The sequence below is a fragment of the Passer montanus genome, unplaced genomic scaffold (assembly GCF_014805655.1).
Source record: "Passer montanus isolate IOZ18808 unplaced genomic scaffold, ASM1480565v1 scaffold58, whole genome shotgun sequence".
Classification (NCBI taxonomy): domain Eukaryota; kingdom Metazoa; phylum Chordata; class Aves; order Passeriformes; family Passeridae; genus Passer; species Passer montanus.
The window spans coordinates 4,276,167-4,295,201 of NW_024370816.1; the positions used below are offsets into that span (position 1 = coordinate 4,276,167).

Genomic DNA, 19,035 nt, shown 5'->3' on the forward strand with positions numbered 1-19,035 from the left:
GCTGCATCCACGAGTTTAGCAGCTTGTATATTTGTGGGATTTGTTGCTGCTGGAGATCTCCTGGCTCTCTAAGTCACTGCATCCTGCCCAGCTCTTCCAAAGAATAACATCCGTATGGGAACGCTGCCTCTGAAGTGTTTACACTCATTTCCTTCCTGGGGAAAACATTCGGCACCGAAACAGGCCTTGGGTGACGGCGAGGAGACGGTGGCACATCTTTCCAGAGTACAGCTCGTTCTTAGCTGGTTGTGTGTGGAGTTCTCTGCATCCTCTTTTCCTCTTCTTCATTAGAAAAGCAAGCAGAAATCTCCTTCCGAGCTAAGGCATCGCTCAGCCTCGCAGCAAACCCAGCCAGGGCTGGCCACCGGCCAAGCCTCCGCTCGCTGCAACCTGCACACCATGTAACTCCTCTAAGAATAGCCCTGCTGATCTTAAAAAAAAAAATAAATCACAACATCAAAAAAAGGCAATTTTAGCAATGTATTATCTTCATCCCTTCAGTGGAGTTTGGAGGGGATTTTTTCCCCCCACGCCCGTGTCCGTTGTTCCTCCCGCAATGAGCTGTCGCTAATGCCGAGAAATATTTTCGGACTTAATGCAGTGAGTCAGGGCTTAGCTGTAAATTGGTCATGGGATGGGAGGGATTCAGATTGTCTGTTAGCCAGGGTCTGGTTTCAGCCATTTCGGTAACATGAGCAATTTCTCAACTGACGGTAATTAGACTCATAACTCTCTCTGAGATGATTTGAGGCGAGGATTAATTATGAAAAGTTTCTCGGTGTTAGAACATGTTTCTTTAGTTAAAGTTTGGCATGCTTTCATTTTATGATGGGCCTGAAAGAATGTTCCTCTACTTAACATCTCTAAATACACCATTCTGTCATGCTATGTAAATATCCATATTTGTGAGTTTATCTAAACAAATCTCTTAAATGGGAAAAATACATAGAAGGGCCAAGAGCCAATTCAAGGGCTCATGGAGTAGACTTGCATGTTCCTTGTGGGCCTACTTGAGTTTTGGTAACTGTTTTTCTGGCTGCACTTGATTTCTCACTAAAATAAACAAAATACAGTTGTTTTTTCTGTCTTCATTGAAAGATAAGTGATCCAAGTACCGTGATTTGCTTCTCCCTGTGTCTCCATAGCCAGGGGCTTTGCCAGGGCCAGCTCAGTGGGTTCTTGATGGAGCTGGGGATCCAGTAGTCCCGTGTTAAACCGCCTCCTTTGGTTGTATTGCCTTAAAAAAAATGTAAACTTGTGAGGTGTGAAAAGAGCCAGTTCATATCAACCTCATCAGTTTGCCTTTTAGAAAACCTAAATAAAAGTGGATGGATGGGATTATGGAAGGCTGGGCTTGATTTGATGGCATAGATTCACAAAAGGCTAGATGGTATGACACATCTTCTCTGTGTTCCTTCTTTTCCTGGGGGTAAATTCCAGCTGATTCTCACAGCATAATAACAGAGCAGTCCCAGTTAATATTTGAAAAACTTGTCCAAGTTTTCATTTTGTTCACTTTTTTACTTCATGAACCTATTTTCTTATTATTAAGTCACATTGCCAGATAGTGATGTCATTTTTTTTTCTTTTTGCTATTCTACTTCTGTGAGTACTTTTAAAAGATAAGAGATCCATATCTAGCTCTTTGGCTGCTGTGTTTGAAGTCTGTTTTTCTAGAAAAACATTGTGTTATTAGCCTGTCCTTAAGCTCCGGGAACAGAAAGTTACAGAGTTTTGCTTGTAATAAATTTAGACTTAGATTCATATCATATGTTAATGTTTTTAATAACCTGACACTCCAGATCTCCCTTGCTTTATGGCCTGCACTTAGGACTCCTGCATTATGGATGCTGATGATTACTATGAGCATATAAGTTATTGAGTTGATTTTATGAACAGTAGCATAGAGCATGAAGCCGAGTTCACTTAAGGAAATAAAACAAGGCAAACAGACTAAAATATTAACAATGTGTTTTGTGTCGTGGTGGGTGGCTTATAATTCATTGAAACTCTTTTGTGGAGTGGTGCTTCAGCATCCCTCACCCTCCAGTCCCCAGTGTCCCCAAACTCAGCCCAGTTACCTTTGAGACCGAATGTATTGGATCCACTTTGAGTTTACAAATGGTGACAGATTAATTTGGAAAGACAGATTGCAAACATGCATCATGGGCCTGGACTCAGTCGTAAAAATGTAATGTATGGCTGGTGCAGAATGATAAAAATTCATATCAGGGGAACAGCTTAATTAACTATTCTTGATTAAAGTAATACAGTATGTGAATTTAATAGCTTGCCTTCAAAAGCAGAATGTGAAATCACTTATTACTTTGGTGTATCTTGCTGGCAAATAGGGAGCTGCCAGCAGTTCTTCGTGATTAATTGAGTTTAGAGGAACTTATCACTGGGGTGGGAGATACCAAATAATTACTCTACTCTTGCTTCAAGCTCATTGCTTTACATGAATAAAGAAGTTGTCAGGAGCAAAGTTGTGGGAGTGGACTAGGAAAAGGATCAAGAATGCATGAAATAGGATTGATTGCTGGGAATAGGATTGATAGAGGAGGGAAGGCATGTTGGGTTTGTGAAGAATACAGCGCAAGGGCTGGAGCTCTGCTACCACAGTGTTAGTTAAACACTTTACCATCCAAATCCCCATGTTGCTGATCCATTTGTTGGTCCTTGGGGTGGTGGTAGGTATGGAAAGCAGGAGAACATTGTGTATCACTGCTGTCACCTTGGAGGCTGAGGAGCTCTAGTTCATGGAGTGTTTTCTCCACTTCATGTGGAGTCATTGTCGTTCTTGTTCTTTGACTCTTTGCTGGTGCCTGTAGCCAAGTCACTCATTCTGCAGCCATCCCAGCTTCTGGATGCATCAGGATGAGGCCTGGCTTGGATACTGATGGCTGGTGTCCAGCAAGCTTCTAGATCCTGTCCAGCACAGCTACTGCATAAGCTAAGGCTTCCATGTTGATTATTTTATTATTGATATATCAATGTGTTATTGTATCCTGTTGGTTATTTCTGCTGGTGTACTACCTAGGACTTGGGCCTTGTTTGAATGATACCCTGACTTTTACAGGACATCTCTCCAAGTTGTCAAGATAACTTTGAATGCTGCAAAATGGAGCCTTTCCTGGCTTGGTGCTCTGTGGGATTTTGGAAAGCAGTTGTAGTCTCCAGTTCATTATTATTCATCATCCCAATCCCTAGTGAAAATCCAGCTCCAGGACAGATACCAGCAAAATCCTACTTGATGTATTCCTCCATTTAAACAATGTTCCATTGTAAAGTACCTTCTTCTCAGCCAGCTTTGCACTTTGGTATTAGTCACAGCTTAGACTCAGCCACTCTGATCAATTAGCACAGACGTGTAAGTAGTGAACTTTTGGCATCATTATATTATGTCAAAATGAGCTTGGAGAAGGGTTTTCTCATGCTCTTTAAAATAGTACACAAATCCTGTGTTAAATTTCTTCCAGAGTCAGTACCTTCAATATGTTTACACATTCCTGATTCCAGTCATTGATAGTTTTCAGGGCATTTAAATAGGTAAATATTCTAGGTGGACAGCTGAGCATTGCTGATGTTTTACAGTAGGGTGGGTGAAAAGAGGATCTTAGAGCAGTTTTTCCTGGCTTGGAGGCTGGGCATCTGCACACCTGTGACTGAGCCAAGATCCAGAATTTGGGTTTGCTCTTAATTTTTTCCTGATCCAAGATGAAGAAATAGGGTTCCTAATGTTTTCCTAATTTGTTAGGCTTGTACATGGGATTTACCTTGACTAGTGTTACTGAATATCTGGGCTCTGAGCTACACAGCAAAGAGGTTTCCTTGGGAGACACTCATTCTTGCTGGTGTCTTTCTCCTGGGAGCAGGGCTCACTGCAGCAGGTGGGCTGGCTGAAATGAATAGGACTGCCTGTGGCTGAAGATATGGTACCCAACAGTAAGGAAATATTAAGCCCAAACTTCTTCAGGGCATGTCTGTGTCAATGAATTCTCCTTGGAGATACACGTGTTGCAGAAGCTGCTGCTGCAATTACACCCCTTTCTAAGACACCATGCTTTTGTATTTTATGAGTGCTTTGAAAAAATTAGCAAAGTGCATTAATAACGTGGCCAGTGAACTCAAATTGCCTGACGATGCTGTTCTGTGCACGCAGTGGAAAAATCGATCAGTTTAATCCAAGGTAAAGCTGCCTGGCTCTCCAGAGGAGGAGGCTGCCTCGGTTGCTGAGGGCTGGAAATCATTGCCTCACGCTAATTGAGTAGCATCCAGCAATTGTGAGGCTGAATCTTCCAGACTGGTTTGACTCACGGGGGCTGAGTATCTAAATGAAGTGTATTTGTCATGCTGCAGTCCTACAGGATTAAGAGTACTTGGATTCGTTTGATCTGATGCATTCCAGCAATGTTAAGTAAGTTCATTTTTTATTGTCCTTTGCGCCTTATATTTTTCTGGCTGTAAAAGTCCAGCATCTTACTTTTTGGAAACTGAGCTGTGATACGACAAATATTTCTGGCTAGTATTTGTAGCTCTGGCAGGGCTTGAAGAATTCTTGGCTGGCTTTTACACTAGGCTGATAGCTGAGACCAAATGTAACAAGAAGCAGAGTACTACATGTAGAATTAAATCTTATTACTAGTTATTTTATTAGTTTTCTTGTCTTGAAATTATTCACTGTTCTCTGGTTTTTGTGATAAATAGTAACTCTACAGTGTTTAAATCAATACTTCAATGTCAAAGAATTTTAAACAACACTTTGAAAGATCTTTTTGTCTTTCAACAAGATAATTATGCTGCAAAATTTGCTTTCCTAATTCATTTGGAAAGTCCAGCTTATTGAATGTTTGGAATGAAGGACTTATTCCCGATACATCTGTAGATTCTCCTCTGCAGTCTTCTTTGTTTAGTGTCAGACCACAGGCAAATGGCCATGAATTGTGGCTGCCCCACCCCTGGAAGTGTCCAAGGTCAGGTTGGACAGGGCTTGGGGCAGCCTGGGGCAACGGAAGGTGTCCCTGCCCATGGCAGGGCTTGGAACAGAATGAGCTTTAAGGTCCCTTCCAACCCAAACCACTCCATGATTCCAAGCTGACTGTGAAGTTGCACTCTTAATAAGAGCGGGACCTGTTGAGAGGAAAATAAATACCTTTAGATATTGAAAAATATTCTCAGAACACATATTGTGTTATTAATGCTGGCCAGAGTTTCTGGTCAGTTCAGGAGAGCATCTGCTGGATGTCCATGGGGGTGGCTGTAGGGCCCAAAGTGCCTAGTATTAAAATTTATTGAAAGCAATTTTAAACCCCGGGAATTTGGGGCTTAAACTAAACTCTGAATTTGAGGATTATGAACAGACTGGCTAATCATCTAAGCATTTGTCTTCCCAGATAAGCCTTGACAACATCCTGAGCATTCCCTGCACCCCAGCTGCTGAGTGAGCTGCGTGATGTGGCCTTTCAGAAGTGAGGGGATGGGGAAGGGAGCTGAGAACCAGCCCAGTCTGGGGCTGCACGGTCACAAATTGCTCACTTGGTGAGGAAGGTCCATGGGAGGGCTGGAGAAGAGAGTCCATGGGCGTAGGATCTCAGGTTTGAGGCAGGAACTCAGGTGAGCAGCACATGGCAAGGCCTTGCAATGACTGAGGCAAAGTAGCAAGCCCTGTGCATAGCAACAGAAAGGATTTAATGACCCTAGAACTTAATTAGGGCAGTGCAATGTTACCACCTGCTTATTTATAGCTGTAAGTTTAGGCCATGTGTGACTCTTCATTTAGAGGAAAGGAGTACAGGAGCCTTGGCTGAAAGGAACCTATTTCCTGCTGCTCATTACACTCAGATGATCACTGTTGTATAAGTGAAGTTTAAACATCATAAAATGTGCCCTCATCTTGTGATCCCCATCTGCTGCTCGCCCTTCCTTTCTCTGCTGAAGGTTATTTCAGCAGTTTTGCCAATAGCACAGGATGCTGTTCCTGGGGCGGGTTGTTCGCCCATCTTCCCCGTCAGCTTTCCCTCCCTGCGGGCCTCACCCAGCTGTTCTGAACAGAGTCCTTCCAGCATGGAGCCATTCCTGTTATCATCCTGTTTGATAACTGCAAGATAAGTCTTCAGCACATGCTGGAGGACTTGTGCAGGCTGTGATTCAGGAGAGCAGCGAGTGGGCCTGTGCACCACTGACCTGCAGGGGATTTAGGCACCTCCGTGCTTAGGGATGTTTAGGGATCTCTGATTCTTCAAGGGCTTTGCAGATCCAGGAGAAAAGTGTTGAAGTTTACATCAGGAAAACTGTTAGCAGTGAATTTAGGCACGTTTTGTTAAGGACATACATCCCAAAGCCTGGGTGATGTGGAAGGCTTTTTTCCCTGAAGAGTTAGGGAATTAGAGCAGTTTTGCATTTTACTGGTGGGGGAAACACATGATCCTCACACACATTTCATGCCTCCGTTTGTTTCAAAACTGCTTTTACAATCCTTCAGGTTGGGAAGTTTAGCAGAGATTTGTCAGATTGTTAGGTTTGGCTGCTAAGTGCCAAGTGTGATGTTTCCAGTTTTCTTTGTAAAGTCACATTATCTGTTGTTGGTGTTTGTCTTATCGAGTTGAAGAGCCTGCTGGAAGGTCAAGTGAGCTCCTTGTTGGGTCTTGATGTTCTGGGTTTGGTAGGTCTCTAGTCTGGTTTTGAGTGTTTATGAAGTGTGAGGCATAGAAGGGCCAAGAGAGGGATTCGTATCAGGTTGTCTCTGCTGTGGGTTGTTCAAAAGGTGACAGTTTTGTCAGAATGAATGATCTAACCAGGTACTTGAACATACATACAGGATCTCCAGAGAGCCTCGATCACCATCTCTGCTGCTCTTCAGTTAGCAGAGAGATGAACAAGTGAGAACTATTAATCACAGCCAACTGATTTTGATTTCAAAATAGATTTTGTTAATCTTTGTAGTGGCAATCCGGGAAGATTCTTGTCCTGATGCATTTGCTGTGCCTTTATATGAATCACAGTGTTATAAAAAGGAAGAGGAATTATGTGGCTTGGGTGACTTAAATAAAATCTATTTTTGCTGTTAGGATCATAGCATTGACGTGGTATATGGTTTGAATTAAAGTTCTCATTATCACATTAAGATTCAACAAGGAGTTAATTAAGTGCAGGGAAGTAATTGAATGCTAATAGTACAACATTGCAGTGAAAAATAAGGCCACATCTCCACACTAAACTCTGGTTTTCTCCTCATTGTAAGTACTATGCTGATGACCATGCATTGGAGTTCACTTCTGACTCAGGCAGAGAGCTTTCTTGTTTGGGACATGCTGGTCCATCATTTTTCAATGTTCCTGTGATGGGACAATCCTATTAAATTTTAGAGGTGCTTATCTTTTCACTCACCTCCCTTGAAAAGAAAATAGAGCTTGTGTTAAAACTTGGTGTCTGCAAATGGCTGGAAATCGGAAGCCAGTTTTTCTTAGACAGCAAAATTGAAATTATTTAAGTACACCTGTTTTGCATGTTGCATGTGATTTTGGTTAATTTTAAGGAGACATGATGGTGAGTCATAGAACATGTGGATTTTTTACTTCCTGATATTTATGTTAGCACCAAATTGTTTTGTTTAATATTTCAAGCATTGAGGTAAGAAGGCAAACCATCCCCACCAACTTTTTTGGTGTGAGAGACATCTTGAGCCCTGTACCACAAATGTTTTGTAGCCATTAGAGAAGGTGAGGTTAGCTAATTTCTCCTTCAACATTCTTTTGCCTTAGGTTTTTTTGAGTATGAATGCATAGGTTACAGGTGCTCCCTGTATCTGTTGTAGGTCAGCCTCTCTTGTTTGAGGTAATGAACTAAAAACAGGAATAAAAAAAAATACATATGGCAATACACATGATCCATCCTGACTTCAGAGGGGCTTTAAATACTGTGGCTGAAATTGGAAATGTGCTTGGTAGGAAAGATGTGGGCAAATGGGGAAGAGCCAGAGGGGAGTGACAAGAATAGGATGCTTAGCAAACGTAAGCTGTAATGGAAGATGGAAGGAGTTGATTTGTTTAGCCTAAAAATACAGAAGGAAACGAGTCATCCGATATAGGAGACGTTGCTTTAAAAGGCACGACAATTGTATTTTCTCCATGAGTGCTGAGAGAGGCAGGAAGGCATCAGGCAAGGATTAAAGCTGGGTAGAAGGTTAAACGTTTGAACTTTCAGGGAAGTGGTGAAATGAAAGACAGACTGTTGGGAAAACCTGTGGGATGGGAGTTTGGAGAACAGGTTAGACAGAAATCTGTTGAAGTGGTTTGGGTCCGTGCCCTGGGGTGGTGCAATTGGGTGGTATTTTGAAATATCTTACTTTTGTGATGGTTGATACCAGGTGAAGATCTGAGGAGACTGATCTTGTAGGGTTTCACTGTGCTGTTTCATGTTCTGATCGAGAGAGACATTGAAATTTTGTGGGTGAACGATGGATCCATCCCTGCCTGCCTGATCTTGCACAGAGACAAGTGGTGTCTCCTTTTCCATGGCTGGTCGCTCCCAAGGGAGCTGACACCAAATCCCACCCCTGGCTGGGCTCGTGCACTGCTGGGCTCACGCACACAGCCACCCCAGGCTGGCTCTGAGCCTTTCCTGGAGGAAAGATTTGCTGCCTTCTGGAAGAGGAGGGCAGAGCTCATTTTGAGTCTCCTCCATGTCCTTTCCCACCTATGAGGAGTGGTTTTGGGAAGAGGGGATGAAGAAGATGAGAGGATAGAAAAGGAGAGTGGATATCAAAGGCTATAACAGGTATACAGTCATTTTGGGACTGTGAAATACTGGTCATCTTAGGTTGACAGAATCACAGAATTGCTAAGGTTGGAAAATACCTCTGAGATCATTGAATCTAACCATTAATGTCTTAAATGTTGGACTTGAGTATTTCCAGGCCTGTAGTTGTATTTTAGGCTAGTTCTTCTCCCAATATTGGTTTGGATATCTTCTAACCCACACCACCCTGAGCATCAGAGCTATATTTCTACATCCTCATTGGAATATATTGGTGCCTCATTTTGCCAACGCTTAAGAGTTACATTTATTTATCTGCTCTTCTTCCAAGGAAACCTTAGAGGAGATAAACACTTAAACCCCAGCCTCCATTACTGATTTAAATGGCTTATAAAATTTTTAAGCCGTTTATTATTGTCTTCTATTCTGATGTATAGGTTTCTCTTCTCAGTATTACTCTCAGATAAATGTGTTGGGAGAATCCAGGCAAAATCCACGCTTACATAGCTGAGGATTGGAAATGCAGTAAGTGAGCAGGCCACTGTAGTCTGTGAAACAGTAATGATTCTTTCTGCTGTTCAAAAGTAACTGCTAACTAAAACAAGGAGAACGTGGTACGAAATACACGGATCAGATGTAAGGCTTCTCCTGCAGTCCTAATGTTTCTCATGTGTGTCATAGTACATATGTGATACTTAATAATATTCCAACTATTATGTCCTTTAAAATGCACATTCTACCCAGGCGTGCTGGAATTTGCCATGTAGCAAGAGCGGTTATTGATTCTCTTGGGTCTTAAATCTTATGCCTGGTGCAAATTTGAGAATTAATGCAAATAAAACAGACGTTGAGAGGAGCAAAATACAGACATTGAAAATATGTTCCAGCAATGGCATTTGCATAATTGCAATTACTGAAAATCTCAAAATTAGAGCCTTGGACAGTGCTGGGAGAATGAGAGCTTGTTGTAGGGAATTCTTGCTGGTTTGGAACACACAAACCCTTCCTGAAGTGAATGTGTTTGTATTGCTGAGTAGCACCACTCTTGGTTTTCTGTTATCTCACTTCTCAGGGTTACATCATTCATAATTTCTTGCTTACCATTTCACTCTGCTTACCTATGGCGTAACAGTATCTTTTCATTTGCACCACAGCTTTAATTAGCTCAGGTTTTCCTCTTAATCATAAGTAACAAACCCAGAAGGACTTTGTCTTTGTTTTGCCTTGTTCCATCCTTTGTAAACCAAGATTGGAACAAGCAGGCAGAAAGTATTTTCGTAGGGTCATAGAATGGTTTGGGTTGAAAGAATCTTTAAGCTCATCTCATCCCACCCCTGCCATAGCAGGGACACCTTCCACTATCCCAGGGTGCTCCAAGCCCTGTCCAACCTGGCCTTGAACCCTTCCAGGGATCCAGGGGCAGCCACAGCTTCTCTGGGCACCCTGTGCCAGGGCCTCCCACCCTCCCAGGGAACAATTCCTTCCCAATATCCTCCCTTCTGGCAGTGGGAAGCTATTCCCATTTGTCCTGGCACTCCATTTCTTGTAGACAGTCTCTCCCCATGTTTCCTTTCGGCTCCTTCAAGCACTGAAGGTCACATTTAGGTCACCCTGAAGCTTCTCCTCTCCAGGCTGAACAATCCCAATTCTCTCAGCCTTCCCTCACGGCTGAGCTGCTCCATCTTAGGTGTATCCTACTAAATTCCCTGTTAAGACTTGGTTAATGTCAGTGCACTTTATAGAACTACGTGGTTGTAATAAGCATAGTCTGCCCAAACCTGCAGTTGACAGATCAAAGCCAGTGACCACCATGGCTCCAGAGGAAGCACCATCACCATGCTGTTGTTTGCAGGTGGGGGGAACCAGCTGCTATTTTTACCATACCCTCAGTGTGGCTGTTTGGTGGTCACCATAATTTCCATGAGCCCATCTTACAGTGTAACCCCAAATGTTGTATTAAGGCAGTGAGGGAGGATATGTGTGCATCTGCATCAGTCTTGTTTGGTTTTGACAGCACAGGAAGATCTGTGGAGGTTTTGCTTGCATGTGAAGGCATCTCTCAGGAAACTGATTTTAGAGAGGGTTAAAGTAGGGCATGTTCCAAAAACAGGCTGAAAAAGACCAGTTTTGGCTCTAGAAAAGCAGCTTAAGAATTTACTATAGCTGCTGGAAATGTAGACCCAGCTACATTTCTCTAGCTGTGTTCTCTCATATGTGTTTGAAGTGGTAAAACTCTTCAAAACCATCCCAGTCAAAAGTTCTGCAAAACTGTGGTGCTGTGACCCTCCTGCCACTCCAGCAAGGTGCCTTCATGGAGCAGGAATACCCTGACACCCTGACTCTCTCTCACACCATTTGTCCCTGGCTGTAAATGTTTCACAGACTTTAATTCATGCTCATTGCCAGCTCTTTCTGTGTTACTGCACTTGGTGGAAAAAGGCCTTCAGGAGACACGCATGAAGAACTGGGAGCATGAGTAATATCTACATTTACTATAAATAAATGTATTTTTGTAAAAGCTGGTTAAGCGAGAGAGACAAAATAGTTGATGACAGAGGCTTATTAAACAGAAAATTAATTTTTGAGCCAGGTTTTGTTATCTAGGGTGGCTCTACAATCCAGAAGAGCAACATACCTGCAGAAGTGCAAGGTTGCCAAGTGCTTTTTGTTGCCAAATGTTCTCTGAAGTTTCCTCAAGAGTCAGCCTAGTCTTCCAAGTCATCAGCAATGGGGTTTTAAACATTTTCCTACCTAATTTTTATTTGCTAGATGAAAGTTTCAACCTGTCTGATGTACCCAAGCCATTGAAGATCAGGTGTATTAATGAGAGCTGGAGAGCAGGTCATCCTCCTGCCCGCAATATTTTGTTTGCAGTATTTTGGATATCTTTTGGTGCCACTGTTCTTCATGCTCTAAGGCACCTTGCCACCTGGATTTCTGGGGCATACAGCTGTGAGGGACAGTGTTTTCAGCCTCCTGCCAAGGAGAGGGGATGTTCCCCATCTTCATTCTGCAAATCCCCTCCTGCTGGCAGTCCTGCAAATGTGTCCCTTCCTCTCTTCCTGTCCATGCTCTTTGGGTTTATTACACAGATGGGCAGGGCTCCTCTGCAGGAGCAAGGCAATTTCCCAGGTGACCTGAAACTTCATGCACCTTTGGAGACGAGTGTTCTGGCTTTATTTATCTCTGCTATGCTCATTTTCTTATCCTGGCTGACCTCTCGGAGTGCTGCGGAGGAGCACGGAAGGAACCAGAAAACCCTGATTGTCAGGGCAGCATAATCCTCATATTTCACAACAGAGGCATTTCACCAGTGATTACACCTCCTGTTTTCTCTAGGGGACACCTTGAGGTTTATCAGTCTGTGTACAGAAAGGAACTTTTAAATAGAAATCCAGATTTTATTTTTCTGGACCGTAGTGTCTCAAGCTATAAAGACCCCCAAGGTTTCACTCATGTGGGTTGATAAAAGCTCAGAGCTCTGAAAGGGAACAGGATGGAAAGGTGCAGGGAAGAGTTACCCTGCAGGATTTATTTGTAGTACTTACCATTTATGTGCCTTATTTGTAACTTAATCTGTTTACCTGCCCTGATTTCCTGTTTTCAGGCCAGCTGCTGCTCCCATCTCTGCTTTTGACATAAAACCTTGGTGTTTGGCTGCTACTCGACAGAACTAACTGGAATTACTGTAACTAATTAGCCCAGACTTTCTAATATTGACTGGGAGAAAAGATGATGAGGATATTTAGAAAGTTGTGGCCATTAGACTAAGTAAATACATGTGTTGTGAAAACCCTTCAGTGGAGGGAATTGCCCTCCTTTCTTTATCCCCTGCTCTTCAGTGATGTCCTCCATCAAAGCTCAAAGGCCATTGACTTGGGCTGAGGGTGAACTGTATTTAGATGCTGCAGGAGAAGTCCTGCAATTCACTCCAGAGGGAGCTTTTGCCTTCATCTTCCTTTGTTTTCTTATTTATTTTTCTGACTTTATATTTTTGGCTGGATTTTTCCGATTTTTGAGCTCATGCAGCTTGAGTTGAGTGTAAAGGGCATCTTAGATGTTCTTCTGAAAATAATCCCTTCATAGTTTTTAGCATCTCAAAAGCATTTAAAAATAATTATCAATGTGTTACTGCACCACTGTGTGTGCCCCTCTGCATGACTGGTGAATAAACACTGAAAGCAGCATTCCCTGTCTTCTCAGCAATGGAGGCCCTTTGGTTAGCTGCAGAAAGCCACTCATTTCTCTTTTTTTACCTGTTTGTATCTCATTTTGAGTAATTTTACTTTTTTGGGGGGCTTTACAAATCCTGTACTTCCATACTGCATTCCAGGAGCTGGGGTTCCTACAGCAGAATTTCCCAGTAGTTTCCCTGGGAAGGAGGAGCTCCATTAAGTGGCTGGTTTCAGGATGAGGTCTGCCCTCTGGAACACGTTTTGGATCCCTGATGAAAGCAGGGGACTTTTCCCTGCCAAGCCTGGGTTACACTGCCTGTGTCAGTGCAGACTCACTGCGTGGTGCTGGCTGGCTTTGCAGAATCAGGTTTTTTTTCTAAGATGAATGCCAGGCCCTGTGTCTGCTGCTGCCTTCCTTTTGCATGCCTGAATGGCCTCAGTCTCTCCCACTGCTGCTTGGGGATAAAACTCAACAAACCTACTCAAAAGTGGGTTTTTCCAGGCTCTGATTATACTTTATCACTGAACTAAAGGCTGGGTGAGGTTGGAAGAGACCTCTGGATGTCATCTGGTCCAGCCCCATGACTCAAGCAGGGCTGTCTGGAACCTTCTGCCCAGGGTCAAGTCCAGACAGCTTTTAGACATCTCCTATCATCAGGATAGGAGGAACTGGGCAGGAATTTTATTAGAGATAAAAAGGATGATAGGATAAAAAGGATTTAAGGATGGAGATGCTGACAGGGGTGGGGCATCATGGGCAGCTCCTTCGTGCTGGGCTGACCTGGCACAGCAAGAGTATTTATTAAAACATTCTGTTTCAGACACCCTTCTGGACTGGATGCCTGTACACACTCCGGCAGGGCTAATGTGATTCCCCTGATGAAATTGCATCCCAGAATAATCTCCTTTGACTAGTATCTGAGATTTTTCCATATTTGATTTGCCCCTTCGTTATAAAGTTACCCTAAATAACGTTTTCAGGTGGTTTTGCTTCCAGGTAGACAGAGAAAAAAAGAGAGGCTCTCCTCCTGCCAAAGGGCAGCACAAAAAATGAGCCCTTAGGTACATATAAAGCAAGGAAACTCGAGTAAATCTCATGGGTCAGTGCTTCTCCCTTGTTCATCCTGATGGATCCAGACAGCCCATGTGAGGTGTTACTACCTGAGGCTGCTGCTCATGACTGAGTGAGGTTAAAAAGTGCTGGGCTGGCATATTGAAATTTAACATCTCATCATTCAATCAATTTCTAACTGATGCATTTGCTTCCTCCTTTTCAAATACAATTATTTTAAAGAATATTTTATGGTATAAAAAGAAAACAAATACTTCATTTTTCCTCTAACTGACTTTAATGATGATTTGCTCAGGTCTAGAAAGCAGTTTAAATGTGCTGTTGGCTCCTTTGAAGAAAAGTGTCACCTTGATATAAATCAGGAATATTATTTTATAAGGACTGTTAGCAGCTTACCTGAGTCAATCTGTGGCAGCCTGATGAAGAAAAACAAAATACTTCAAATGAAGTTCACATGTCTCTAGAAATGGGCCTGTCAGAGGGGAGGCATCAAGGGAAATGTTGACAGATATTTAATTATAATGGCAGTAGTGGCTGTTGCTGTGTTAATAGCATCTGGCAGCAGAGTCACTGCCATCTGTTAGTGCCCTGAAATCCTGGAGATAGTGCATCCTTTATGGAGAAATTAACAATAATTAACAAATCTATCACATGAAATCACCTTGATTGGATGACAGCCCTACCTTGATAATGATTAATTGCAAAACAATGTGGAATAAAATGTCCACTATTCTCCTTTTTTGCTACTGCTGCTCTGCAAGTGCAGCATGCTGGGGGATTTCCTTTCAAGCCTGTGGTGTGAGGCAGCATTTACTGCATTTATTGTAAATAATCCTTATAAGCAGAGCTAGATTAAAACCAAGCTTCTGCATACTCATTTCAATTTGCTACAGATTAGGCCTCTAAAACCAGTTGTGGTTCTTTTGGTGCATGGTAACTTACTTAATGTTAAATAAGGGAGAAAATGAGGTTGGACTGCAAGAAGTGACCCTTCAGCCAAAGTCAAGTCAGTCTGGAAGAACAATCTGACTGCATTAAAGCATTTCAAGGTGGTTTTGTTAGCTCAGTATTAGAAGCCAAGCCATTAATTTCTGATGAGTCAGTTTGTCTTCAAAGCTATGAGGAAAAAAAAAATATTGTATTTGTTTGCATTTGGAAGAATTATTTTTGAATATCTATTTTTATCCAAGCCAATATTTCGATCAGTGCAGTGAAATATCACTGCTGTAAATAAGAATTATAAACAAAGCAATGAGCTAATTTGAGACCTGGTTGGGTTTTGTTTTTCTCTTAACTCTTCCTTTTCTGTCTGTTCCTGCTGAGCAACAGATGGAGAAGGTAACTTACTCTTTTCTTAAATAGGAGAATTGTAATAGATAATTGAGGTGTGGTAATTAACAGGAGCAACAGGAGGGAAATAGTAAACTCTGGAATCTTGAAGTCAACTAAACAGGAATTTTATTTCTCTTTTCCCATGCGTGTCAGTTAATATTCTGAATATTGCTCTGGGACCCACAGTGAGAAGGCAACATACAATTTTCTTGTGTCTTTCTATTTGTTTCTAAGTGCCAGAAGTTTCTTTAGGCTGGGATTTGGACTGACTCCAGCTCCTGATAGAGCTGCACTGACACCAAACCACAGCAGAGATGTGGAAAGCTGAGTTTGTGCTGCCTTGATTTATCACAGCTTCCAACACAGGAGCTGTAGATCAGAGTCTTCCCTTCCCCTTCCTGTCCTGTGGAGCAGATCTGAGGATGAAGGCTCAGGAGGCTGGGGTTTAGCTGATTTGTGGCTTTGTTGTCTTCTCCTTGAGACCCATGCCTCTCTTTTTGTTCTGCCTTGACAGCCATGCGAGTCAGACATGAGCTCATGGGTGGTGTGGCTGTGTACACACGTGTTCATCACACACATGGACACGTCACACCCTCCTGGCACTGCTGAGAGTGGAAGATGCTTTGAAAAAAGTGATTTTGTTTTTTGTTCTGCTGCTCTGGCGTGATATCACAGGATCCTGAGCAGGCAGTGGCTGCAAACACAGACACCCTTGTTAAGGCTGGAAGAAGGGCTTGTTTCTCTCTCACTGCTATTTTCATGCAAGGCACTGTTCCCTGGTTAGGAGGATTAGAAGATATGCATTAAACAGTGTTAAATATGCTGAGGCAGTTGATGTTTACAGCCCTTGTATAATTATTCATTAAAATATTAACTGCTAGACAGCCTTCTTTTTTTTTTTTTATTCAGTGATTTAGTAGCCCTTTCCAAAATCTTGTGTGATTCAGACATACAAAGACTAAATAAGGCTAAATAAAACCACTGAAATTACCCACAAAAACATGATTCTTTGGTTTATGTTTCTTAAATTGCCATGGGTGTGACGTGCCTGAGAAATACAGAGGGATTTATGGAGCTGGTGAGCTCTAAGATTTGACTCAGACCTCTCCCATCTGCCCCAGCAGCTTTCCCTAACACATGGCACCGGGAGGATCTGGAAGGGGCTGTATCCCTCTGAAGGCTTTTGGAGATAATAGACATGTGTGTGCACTAAGTTTTGGGTTACAGAAGCTTGTGACATGATGAGGAGGTCTCACCAAGCAGTGCTGGCTCTCAACTCTCCCTTCCCAGGCCTTTTTAAAGATGTTTTTAATGGTTCTGGTCCTCTGCAAAGGACAGTGTTCTGTTCTTGTCTATAAACACAGACCTGTTTGTCTTGGAAGGAACCTCAAGCCCGATTCAGTGCCACCCCCTGCCATGGGCAGGGACACCTTCCACTATCCCAGGTTGTTCCAAGCCCTGTCCAGCCTGGTCTTGGACACTTCCAGGGATGCAGGGGCAGCCACAGCTGCTCTGGGCACCCTGTGCCAGGGCCTGCCCACCCTCACAGGGAACAATTCCTTCCCAGTATCCCATCTATCCCTGCCCTCTGGCAGTGGAAGCCATTTCCCCTTGTCTTTTCCCTCCATCCCTTGTCCCAAGTCCCTCTCCAGCTCTCCTGGAGCCCCTTTAGGCACTGCAAGGAGCTGTAATGTCTCCCTGGAGCCTCCTCCAGGTGAACACCCCCAACTCTCCCAGCCTGTCTCCAGAGCAGAGGGGCTCCAGCCCTTGGAGCATCTCTGTGGCCTTCTCTGAACTCTCTCCAGCAGCCCCACATCCTTATTTTTGGGATCATCAGAGCTGACTTGCTTCTTTGGGCCCCTTGTGCCCAGTTTTGTGGCTGAGCAGTTGCTGCTCTTCCCTGGCACATCTGACACGTGCTTCCTCCTGCAGACAGTTCCTTGATGCTGATGCTTCCCCACTCTGCTCTGAGCCAGCCTGGGGGTGTTGGGTGACTCTGGCACTGCCTTCCCAGTGCTTTGCCTTGCTCTGGGGGAGGTGGAGCCTGGTGCTGTTATTGATTTATATGAGCACCCCCCATTTTCCATGGACCGCTGGAGAGTTACCAGCCAGCATGGAGTTTGATCCCTGGATTTCATCCAGTGACCCAGAGGCAATTCCACATGCCACTGAGCCCAGGGTGTTTAAAAATTGCCCACCTGGGGTCATTTCATCTCTTGTGTTATCTCTGATTTCATTTTTGCTGAGCTTTTCTCATTCGGTTGAGCCTGGACCCAGCCGAGTGTGACACCCTGATGACAAATGCCTGTCACCTTTGTGTGCTTAATAAATACTGATGCTGTTGTGTGCTCTTTGTGTCTTTCAGGAAAAAAGTGCCAGTTCAAATGCAAGACTTAAATCTAATAAAGAGATCCCAGGATTAGTACATCAACCCAGAGCAAAGTAAGTTCAGTTTTTGTTGTTTAAATCATAATACAAATAATCAAAAGCACTGTCCGTGAGGTTCACAATTACTGCCTGGGCAAAGACCAGATGACCTAGCAGCCCTAAAGTCATGCTGAGTTGAGTGCTAGAGGTAAGATCACCTGTGTCCCAAGGCTGGGAAGCATCCACTTCTTTGCACAGCAAAGATGCAGGACTTGAAGAAAGGTGAGATGCATCCTATTGTGCCAAACAGAAGGCCCTCTGCTATTACTCAGCTTTCTATACAACTTACACAGAACAAACTTCTCTATATCCACTGGTATTCCTAAATACAGCTGAGTTTTTGCTAGTTCCTGGTTTAGATTAGCAGCTGTTCTGCCCAGGACTGGGAATGGTCAGGTTGTTAAAATGAAGGTTGTTCTGTAGCTGCTTGGTTGGCAGTTCTGTGCCCATGCTCTGCCTGGGGTCAGTCAGTGTTACATGAAGTATTTGCCTCTTGTGGCAGAGCTGGTTATTGATAGTAGTAACTCATTTCTTTTCTAATTCAGTGTAACATTTTAATCACTAATTGGCTGAGGAATAACTGATTGCACAGAGCCACATACTGGGTTCATGAAGAACAAGTGATGAAGGTTTGTGATTTGGGTTTTGAACAGCAGTGGAAATGCTGTTCCTTGTGCCCTGCCCTTGGGGCACTTACTAACTTAAAACTTGCTGCCTCTCAATTGGCTTGAACACTATTTCAAGTCTGGAAGCTTCAGCTGTTTCCTAATCAGCTGACAGTGTAATTCAGCCTCTTTTCAAAGGGAAAAGCCAAGTGCTTTGGATGCAATTGCAAAGAAATTCATGGTAGGGAGGTGGAGGTAGAAGCACTCTTCAGCAATGCTGTGCTTCATTACTGTGGCTCAGTCCTTCCAGCAGGGTCAGAGATGTATTTAAGATGCTCTTACATGAGGTTAATTACTCTGGGATAAAAAAGAGCTGTTAAGAGCTGTTCTTTCATTGGGTCATCTTTTGGAACATCCACAGCAGAGGAATTGCACAGGGCCATGGCTTCCATTCCTTCATAAAACTCTAATTTGAAAAGTCCCAACAGAAATCAGAACTGACCAAAAAGCCCATTTTTTACATTGCATTGACAGAGATAAATATATCTGTCACAGACCTGCAGAAATAAGGATACTTCCTAGAGAGGTGCAGAATGTAACATAAGGTTGTTGGGTAGATCCCCAGTGTTTGCCCAGGGCTCTGCTGTTTGCCCAACCTACCACAGCATTT

The 19,035-nt window shown here is 43.2% G+C and overlaps 1 protein-coding gene across 2 annotated transcripts in view; it reads left to right on the forward strand.

Moving 5' to 3' along the window:
- CUNH1orf21 (chromosome unknown C1orf21 homolog) overlaps positions 1-19,035 on the forward strand; it is a 105,899-nt gene that overhangs the window by 74,754 nt on the left and 12,110 nt on the right. For both annotated transcript variants that reach the window (XM_039726217.1, XM_039726219.1), the window contains exon 4: positions 17,699-17,775. In XM_039726217.1, the coding sequence (XP_039582151.1) occupies positions 17,699-17,775 (77 nt within the window). The remainder of the gene's footprint in view (positions 1-17,698; positions 17,776-19,035) is intronic.